This window comes from Zeugodacus cucurbitae, chromosome 3 (genome assembly GCF_028554725.1).
Source record: "Zeugodacus cucurbitae isolate PBARC_wt_2022May chromosome 3, idZeuCucr1.2, whole genome shotgun sequence".
In the NCBI taxonomy this organism is placed as follows: Eukaryota; Metazoa; Arthropoda; class Insecta; order Diptera; family Tephritidae; genus Zeugodacus; species Zeugodacus cucurbitae.
The window spans coordinates 41196206-41206269 of NC_071668.1; the positions used below are offsets into that span (position 1 = coordinate 41196206).

The window sequence follows — 10064 nt, forward strand, 5'->3', positions numbered from 1 at the left end:
AAAATCCTGATCCAAGAATTATGGCTAGACGGAACTGACTGGGACGAACAAGTAAAGCCTCTTCGTTTAGAGAAATGGTCCCAGTTTGCTACTAATCTGAACGACATTTCTCAGATACAAATTCCTCGGTGGGTAAACTATTCCCCCGAATACAATGTAGAACTACACGGCTTTTGCGACGCCTCTGAAAAGGCATATTGTGCCACTATCTATGTGCGCACACAAAGCGATATAGCGACAACAAGTCACCTACTAGTAGCAAAGGCGAAAGTTGCTCCTCTAAAAACGATAAGTCTACCACGGCTTGAACTCTGCGGCGCACTGCTACTAGCCAAGCTAGTATCTATGGTGCAGACTCATTTAAACATGGCAAGATACAAATTATATCTTTGGTCCGATTCCGAAATAGTTCTAGCATGGTTAGAAAAGCCACCACATGCGTGGAAAACGTATATTTCTAACAGAACGTCTCAAATACTTGACCTGGTGGGATCATCCACATGGCGACACGTAGCCAGTGCTGACAACCCTGCTAATCTAGGTACAAGAGGATGCAAACCTCTGCATCTCGCCACCACCACTCTATGGTGGAATGGCCCCAGATGGTTAACAGAATCTCCCGATTCTTGGCCACAATCGCTCATGCGAAACATAATAGCCCCAGAAAGTCGAAAAATCGACTCTTATCTTGCAACACTGGATGATCCTGACATCCTTTAACGATTTTCATCGTTCCCCCGGGCACTCAGAGTAGTCGCCTATATGCTCAAATTCATAGAGCGCCTCAAATTGAAAGTCAAAGGATTAACTTATCCCTTATGCGATACATTGACACACCAAGACCTACAAGAGGCAAAGGTCGCTCTTATCACATCTACACAAACGCGCTACTTCAGCCGCGACATATCCTTGCTAAAAGAATCGAAGCCGATTGATAAAAGGAGCTCACTTTTAGTCCTAAACCCCTTTCTAGATACGAAAGGTTTGCTTCGTGCGAATGGTCGGCTTGCTAATTCAAGTCTGACTTATAATGAACGCCATCCTATAATTATACCAGAAAAGTGTCCATTTGCCACCTTAGTCATCGCATATATTCATATACTCATGCTGCATGCTGAACATCGCCTCATGCAACATATGGTTCGCCAAGAATTCTACATACCCCGACTTAAGCCCCAAATAAAGAAGTGCATTTTCATGTGCAAGATCTGCACTATGCATAAGCAGAAGATGCGAACGCAGATTATGGCAGCACTTCCACCTGAACGCTGCAATTTCGCTCTGCCTTTCACTACTACCGGTGTGGATTTGGCTGGGCCTTTCCAAATAAAGACGTCCATGCTACGATCACCCACGCTCATGAAAGGCTATGTGGCTGTCTTTGTCTGTTTCACGACAAAAGCAGTCCACCTTGAGCTATGTACTAATCTGACGACGGACGCTTTTCTCGCGGCATTTGCTCGCTTCGTCGGACGACGTGGCTTCCCCTCAAAAATCATGAGCGATAATGGCAAAACGTTTATTGGAGCTCAACGAGCGACAGAAAGACAATTTGTGGATTTTATGAAACAAGTCTCACCCGATATTGTGCAAAAATACGCTCCACAAGGTATCAATTGGCAGTTTATTCCTCCAAGCGCTCCTCATATGGGTGGCCTATGGGAATCAGCTGTAAAAAGCTTCAAATCTCATTTTAAGAAGCTGGCTGGCAACTACAAATTTAATTATGAAGAATTCTCAACATTGTTAACCAGAATTGAAGCCGTTCTCAACTCACGGCCTCTCGCTGCACTCTCGCAAGATCCCTCAGACTTTACTGCCCTCACCCCTGGGCATTTTCTTAAAGGAGCGCCCATCCTGGCCATACCTGAGCCAGGCGTGGAGACGCTCTCCTTACAAAACAGATGGGAAAGAACCAAAATTCTCCATCATGAATTAAGTCGCCGATGGAAAGAAGATTATTTAAAGGACCTCCACAGAAGGTACCGATGGAAAACAACACAAAAGGCGCCTCAGCTTGGGGATTGTGTTTTGATCAATGATGATTGTCTTCCCCCCACAGAATGGCGGCTTGGTCGCATAGAGAAGCTTCACTACGGCTCCGACGGTCATATTCGCGTAGTCGATCTGCGTACACAAACCGGAATACTAACGAGACCGCTCGTTAAACTATGCTTTTTGCCGACCGCCGATAACATCGAAACGTAAAATCGCAACAAATAAACCGCACAAAACTCAAAAAAACCGAACGAAAATCAATAAATAACAAAATAATAAATAAATAACGAAAATAAATAAATAATGAATATCTGCTAACACCAACAAAGTGTCATAATTGATCGATCATATGACGATCCACTCTTGCCACATTCCGAGGCATTCATATACATGCCAGAAATTTATTATATTAATAACTCTCTCCCATGCAGATTGATATGGACGCGGATATGCCTGCAGCACCAGTGCCAACTATTCGTTCGGCCATCACTGTGCCACGCACTGGTCCTACTCCAGCTCCCCGAAGCAGCACGGCGACACCGCAGCCAACCGTTCCAAGAAACACAACACGTTCCACTACGGAACGCCCCCCTCAACCGAATGAAGCACCACGCATACGATGTCCTCTCTGTTGTTGTCCGCACCGCTTGTCCCACTGTCGCATCTTTAAGGGGATGCCACCTCCGCAACGTCAGCGGGTCGCCCAGGCCCATGGTCATTGCCTGAGTTGCCTCGCACCTACACACACAACACAGGAGTGTACGTCGGGCCATCTGTGCCAAATATGTATGCTTCCGCATCACACGATGCTGCACCGTACCACCCACCTCGAAGGCGGGCGACACCCTATTCCACGTACCTGGAGGAGTAACGTACGATTGCAGCGACAGCAGCAGCGAAACCGAGTATCCCATATAGGGGAACACCGTTCTAGACACCGTCCCAACACCTCACAGACCCGACGTTACCCAGCTAGGTTACCATCCCGCCGCCAAAGCGGCCTCAGCACCGTAGTAGCTACGTTGCAGCAACTCCAGCGATTGCTAGGCTGAATATTCGCCTAGGGGGGCCGGGATGGCTAAATGAGTCTCAACAACACAACACGCACAACACAACACAACTAATCACCCTGGACACACACCATTTCCACATGAAAGTACACATCACTAACACGCTACATTCACCACACTCACCACATCACCACTTACCATCCACATCATACAACACTCAAGAGCGCGCTACACATCAATACTACACACCGATACACCACTACACACACATACATCAGCACGATAATAGCACGAACGAGGACACCACACCGGCCACATAATTTAATACAAAAAGGGATCGCATAGGCGATCTCCCCCTCTTTTTTTCGATACGCCGTCGAGTACAAGTCGTCACGTGGCATCGTTTTGAATTATATTTGAATTATCCCTTCTAATAATTATATCATTTGAGAATTAATTTAAATCCGTTAATAAAACTATAAGTTTGATCAAGTAAGAATCTATTCGGGAAGTGGATATTTGTTTTATTTGGGAACAGGTGTGAGTGTATAACCAAAAGGTGAGTGCGGGTCAATAAACCGTCTACGAAGGAAGTGGTTTTATTTAAATGATTAAATATTAGTAAACAGTAAATACAAAATTTATCAATTCTCATCCATAATTTCAACAACTCTTACATCATCATTATCAGCATTTTCATCATTATTATCAGGATTTTCATCAAATTCTAAAACTGAAAACATAGGTCTATGGTAACTATAGTATGAAATTAACAATTTTGATTTAAATCTATTTATATATCTTGTGAATACTGTATCAATAGTAGTTTTGTATTTTGTTGTGCTAAGATTGCGATCATTGGACCTCATTAAATCAAATTCATCATATAAAAATTCAATTAATGATTGATTTTTGACATCTGCAAAGTTTATGTTGAAATATCCACTCAAAATCATAGGATAATGATCAAATCTTCTATTAATTTTCATCATAAATAGTGCGGAAGCAGCTTTAGAATAAATGAATAAATTGAATAGAGTTAATTTTCCTAATTTCCCAAAATTTCGAGATTTTCTGTAATGTTTTTATTAATTCTATTAACACTTTAGATTTGTTTTTTTTTTAACACAATACCATAGCGGCAACACAAGTCAAATGAAATATTTAAATAAATAAATTTTCCGTTTAATATTCATTTATAAAATAAATATAAAACTCTCAATCCCGTCTGTCGCGAGGGCACGAACAAATGCCCATGCAAAGACTGCGTATAGCATGCAGCGCTCTCGCGTACCTATACACTCTGAGTATACATATAGGTATGTAAACTCGTCTGTCGCGAGAGCACGAACAAATGCCCATGCAAAGAGCGCGTATAGTATACATATATTATAAGAATACGCGGGGTATATCTGTGTAAAATCTCATCTGTCGAGAGAACGGCTGAAAATGCTCACCCACAAAAGTGCCCAACGCGCCATAAGAAGTTTTCACTTCAAAAAGGACATTCTTCGATTTTCAAAGCTACAGTCCAATCCAAAAAAATCCTCGCAACTAAATGCCCTACAAGACGGAGCTAACTCATACACCACTACACATGCAAATTATTTCAGCTTTTACCAATACATACACATTGCTAACATTATGTAGTTAAGTGGAAATCTCGGTAGTTAGAGTAGCAAAATTAATTAACCCTAATTTTTGTATGTGTAAGAGAGAGATACAATGAACCGTTCAAAAATCGCCGCCATGGTCGCTGTCCATTTCAAAATAAAATTTTTAGTGAATGGATGTAAGTGCGTTTTAAATATTTCTTTTATTTTGTTAAATGTTAATGGATATTTTTAGAATTTATAAATTTTGCATTGCATTTATTTGTGTTGTTTTTGTTATTAGATTTTATAATTAAAATAATTTCATTCTAGTTATACGTGTGTGCACAGCAAAGGAAGAGCAAGGAGGTGACGGTGGAATTGGTGGAGGTATGTTTCATATATTTTTAATACATAATAAAAACTAGTAATTTTAAATAATTTCAGGTTTTTGGATTTAGCATTGGTGCAATATAGTGCAGAAAACAATGGAAAATAACATGGTAAATATAAATGCGTATATGTGCATGTTGAGTTAGTGCGTATTAAGATGTACATGCATGTGTACATATGTATGTATGTACAAGAATGCATCTGTTGCATTGTGTCCAAAATATTTATTTAGAATAATTTTTATTTTAATGTTAAAAAGTTGTTTATTTTTTGTTTAGTTATTACAAGCATTAAGCTCTGTATATATATATATATCTACATACGTTTGTTTTTTAGCATTACTTATATTTTCATTATCCATTTCAGATATTGACTGACAGGTCCTTCTCCACCTGGTCCTTCCATCGGAGTGGAGGTCTCCCTCTTCCTCGGCTTCCACCAGCGGGTACTGCATCGAAAACTTTCAGAGCTGGGGCACTTTCGTCCATTCGAACAACATGACCCAGCCAGCGTAGCCTATGTCGTCGAACAACATATACAGCTCATCATTTCATCTTTTGCGATATTAGCCGTTGCCAATGTTTAAGGGACCATAAATCTTCCGCAAAAACTTTCTCTCGAAAGCTCCTAGTGCCGTCTCATCGTATGTTGACACCGTCCACGCTTCTGCACCGTACAGTAGGACGGGAATGATGAGGGACTTGTAGAGTTTAGTTTTTGCTCATCGAGAGAAGACTTTACTTTTCAATTGCCTACTCAGACCATAAACACAAATACTTTGCACAAATGGAGGATTCAATAGCTACAACTTTTCTTATGTTTGTACTACGAATACAAATATATTCATATTTTCTAATTGTTAATAACAATTTCTATTTCTAATATTTTTCCGGCATGATAAACAAGACAACAACAAATCCCATCGGACATTTAGATTAGCAGTTGCACAACCTCTTTCCGACGAGCTGAACCTTTTTATGATGTACATATGGGATAGGATTGTGTGGAATTGACATCAAACAATATTGGTTCACTAGTTTCGTTGGATCCTTACAGGATAGTTATAAGGAAATCGTTCGCGTTTAGTATTAATTTATTCATTTGCTAATTCATAATTTAGATGTAAAATATTATTAAATTATACAAATGAATGTTCGAATACTAATAACATTCGTAATAGTAATGGAATTTTATTTGAACAACAACTACAAAAAATAAAAATGTAATAATGAATACTAAATTTTTATATGAAATATGTAAAAAGTAAAAATTAAATAATTAATACTAACTTTATTTATAAAATATGTAAATTTTGTCAATGTATAAATATAAATGTATAAAAAATCAATGTATAAATAGCTGCAAAAACTTTTGTAAAAAATTCACTTTGTACTGAAATGCTAATATTTAAAAATTAATCTATAATAATTATTAAAAAATTAAAATATGATACAATACTAATTATAAATACTACAATTATAAATGTAAATACATCATACTATTATAGTAAATAAATAAAAATAAAAATAAAACAATTTCAATTTTTAATTTTTAAACGGAAAAGTAGGTGACCTATAGAATGAAGACCAATGGAGACCAATGAACCAAATTTAAGTAACAAAACGGTGACCCAACAAATGACCAATACCTGTGATTAAAGGGTTACCCTGAAAATGATAAATCGTACAGTCTCCACTGATAGATGGCTGATTATAAAAAAAAACTACTACAGAGGGCTCTGCTAACCACAGAGTGACATATGCCTTTCCAAAACAAAGAAAAATTAGAGCAGAAAGACATATGCAGCATTGGCACCAAAATCAATGAGAGAGAGCGAGCAAGATAATCACACCGACATGCCGTAAAAGAGGAGAAATGGTAACTTTTTTCCTGCTGCTAGAACAAAAGAGACCAAAATAATAATGCAAGCTTTCTTTACCGGTAACCAATATTCCATAAGATAAGTAAAGTGCTGAACACATAGACGACGACAAGCGACGAGCGACATCTGTCAAATATTAATATACACGCGTTCTTATCGGCACAGATTTTTTGACAACAGCACGACTTCACGACAAAAGGGTTGTAGTCTTCGCTGTCGCCAAATTAGAAATGTTTCTAATTTTGCCGACGACAATGGCCGCTGTAGAGCTGCCACTAACATATGAAATGTAAAATTATTCAAAGTTCTAACAAGTATGACGTTATTTTGCCAGCAGAAACGTAAAATAACTTTGTTATATCATTTATAATAACAATCGATTATTTAAAACAAATAAATCGACAATTTTTACATTTTATTCACAAATAATTTCACTTTAAACTAAATATGTAAATTTTATTGAAATAAAAGGTTTTAGTACGGCAACAATGAAATTGCTGTTTGATATGTCGCTGCCGTCTTCAAAATGTTCAAGACGCTGGCTTCAAAGCGACATTTGTGATCAGCCGTCGCTACGTCGTGTCGTGTCGTCGTCTTTGTGTTCAGCACTTAACTCTACTCGTCTTGCAGGGTGGTGAGTTTTATTTTGTGAGGTTATTCTTGCTCAAACCGCATAAGAAAAAAGCTTAAAAAACCACCAAATGAGGTGAAACGTTTTGCAATCAAAAAAGCAAACAAAGCTGAATAAGAAATGGATAGCCAAGAAATTTGCAAGTGTAATAAGTTTGATGTACAGAAATATAATAATTTAATTTTTTAGGCGCTATGTATGTATGTGATTGGCGTTGCAACCGTTTAGCCGGTTATAGCCGAATCGACGATAGTGCGCCACCTGTCTCTCTCCTTCGCAGTTCGGCGCCAGTTGGAGATCCCAAGTGTAACCAGGTCGCTCTCCACCTGGTCCCTCCAACGGAGTGGAGGCCTTCCCCTTCCTCGGCTTCCTCCGGCGGGTACTGCATCGAACACTTTCAGGGCTGGAGTGTTTTCGTCCATTCGGACAACATGACCTAGCCAGCGTAGCCGCTGTCTTTTTATTCGCTGAACTATGTCAATGTCGTCGTATAACTCGTACAGCTCATCGTTCCATCGTCTGCGGTATTCGCCATTGCCAATGTTCTGAGGACCATAAATCTTGCGCAAAATTTTCCTCTCGAAAACTCCTAGTGTCGTCTCATCTGATGTCGACATCGTCCAAGCTTCTGCACCGTAAAGCAGGACGGGAATGATAAGCGACTTGTAGAGCTTGATTTTGGTTCGTCGAGAGAGGACTTTACTGTTCAATTGCCTACTCAGTCCAAAGTAGCACCTGTTGGCAAGAGTTATTCTGCGCTGGATTTCGAGGCTGACATTGTTCGTGTTGTTGATGCTGGTTCCCAGGTATACGAAATTATCTACGACCTCGAAATTATGACTGTCAACAGTGACGTGGGAGCCAAGACGCGAATGCGCCGACTGTTTGTTTGATGACAGGAGATATTTCGTCTTGTCCTCATTCACCTACGCTATATTACATATTAATTCAGAGATATATTGTTGTTTTGTAACAATTTGACAGGGGAGTTGACTACACATGTTCTTAAGCATAAACTACATAGCTCGCGAATGCGAACGTTTGACAGTTGGATTGAATACACATGTTCTTATGAGATGGGCTACATACATGTAGCTTCACTACTTGTCTTTTTTCAGTTTTACATCTTTTACCAACACATACACTATAGTAACTTTTTGTAGTTAAATGGCAATCTCGATAGTTAGAGTGGCAACATTCATTAACCCTAATTTTAGTTTGTATAAGAAAGGGATGCGCGTACTACAATGTATGTGATTGGCGTTGCAACATTCATTGACCCTAATTTTTGTATGTATAAGAGAGAGATGCACATACTACAATGAATCGTTCAAAATTGCTGCAATGGCCGCCATTCATATGAAAAGAAAATTTGAAGTGAGAGGATGTAAGTGCGTATTAATAATTAGTTACTTATATTATTTTATATTTATAGTAAAATTTCTCTTTACAAAGCGGCACTATGTTTGACTGGGTGCTGCAGCGTATTTTAAAGGAATATAACTGCAGAAAATAGTCTTGGAAAGGAAAGCGGGCTGCAACGCACATCTGGTGCGTACATGCAAAACTAAAAAGAGAAGCAGAACAAGGATTATGCCACTTTAGGCAGATGAGTGAGTTGATAATAGGCGTGTTTTATTTGACCAGCAAATTAAGCTATTAGCTCATTTTGTATGGAAGACTTAGATATCATAATTATGTTGGCTAGTCATAAGCTATCATAGCTTGTATATTTAATTAGAGGCATTGCCAGTTCATCGCTTTTTTTCATACACAATAGTTTGGTTTTTTCCCAAAAAAAAAGTAGTTGGTAATAGCGATAAACCCCATTTTAACATATAAAAATGTAAACAAACCAAAATTTTACATTATATCGAACTTTATCCATATTTATTTTGACCATCCCGGATCTAATAATGATTGTAGATTCCTTAAAAGATCAAAGCGGTAAACAAAAGGAAATTTGATTTATGGATTAATTTTTTTTTTCAATAAAAATTACATTTCAGCTGAGAGTTGCCAACGCAACTTATTTTTAAGCGAAGATATGAAATAAGCTAAATGCGTTTTATTTGTCCATGATTTATCTATTAGCTTGTAGTGGTCAAATAAAACACGCCTAATATCAAACCTTACATAGGTATATACTAAACATATATAATTTTTTGTTAGAATATACTTTTATTATCTTATACTTTTTATTATCCTTTTCAGATATTTGCAAACTTCGGAAGAAAAACTAAAGCTTAAACTGGATACTACCCATATACTCCCATATAGGAAGGTAGCTATACTTGGTATGGGTGCAGGGAATCCTACACTAAAACACTGCCTTGTGGTACACCAGCCAATATTTGTCGTTCATCAGATATGAAGTCTCCTACTTTAACTATAAATTGTCTGTTTTTTAAATAAGACTTCAATATGTTATACAAATCTAAAGGTAGAATGTTTTTAATCTTATATAAAAGCCCTTCATGCTACAACTCATCAAATGCCTGAGCTACGTCTATGAATATAGCTGAACAGTACTCTCTGTGCTCGATTGCTTTTCTTAT

The 10064-nt window shown here is 38.2% G+C and overlaps 1 protein-coding gene and 1 long non-coding RNA gene across 3 annotated transcripts; both read left to right on the forward strand.

Moving 5' to 3' along the window:
* Positions 1–510: 510 nt before the first annotated feature.
* On the forward strand, positions 511–4052 carry LOC128920390 (uncharacterized). The gene has a single exon (XM_054227554.1). It carries the CDS (start codon positions 763–765, stop codon positions 2206–2208), a length of 1446 nt encoding a protein of 481 aa, XP_054083529.1. The 5' UTR covers positions 511–762; the 3' UTR covers positions 2209–4052.
* A 410-nt stretch (positions 4053–4462) lies between these two features.
* On the forward strand, positions 4463–6331 carry LOC114805236 (uncharacterized). 2 transcript variants are annotated; one of them, XR_008470441.1, is made up of 5 exons: positions 4466–4800; positions 4934–4990; positions 5048–5103; positions 5360–5811; positions 5900–6331. It is a non-coding gene; the product is annotated as an uncharacterized LOC114805236 (long non-coding RNA). The 2 variants fall into 2 exon arrangements; XR_008470442.1 differs by having other exon boundaries at positions 4463–4800; positions 5360–6331.
* Positions 6332–10064: the final 3733 nt, after the last annotated feature.

What these genes read in the sequence shown, in the direction of transcription:
- LOC128920390 (XM_054227554.1), top strand. Translation starts at nt 763, where the DNA reads ATGCTCAAATTCATAGAGCGCCTCAAATTGAAAGTCAAAGGATTAACT.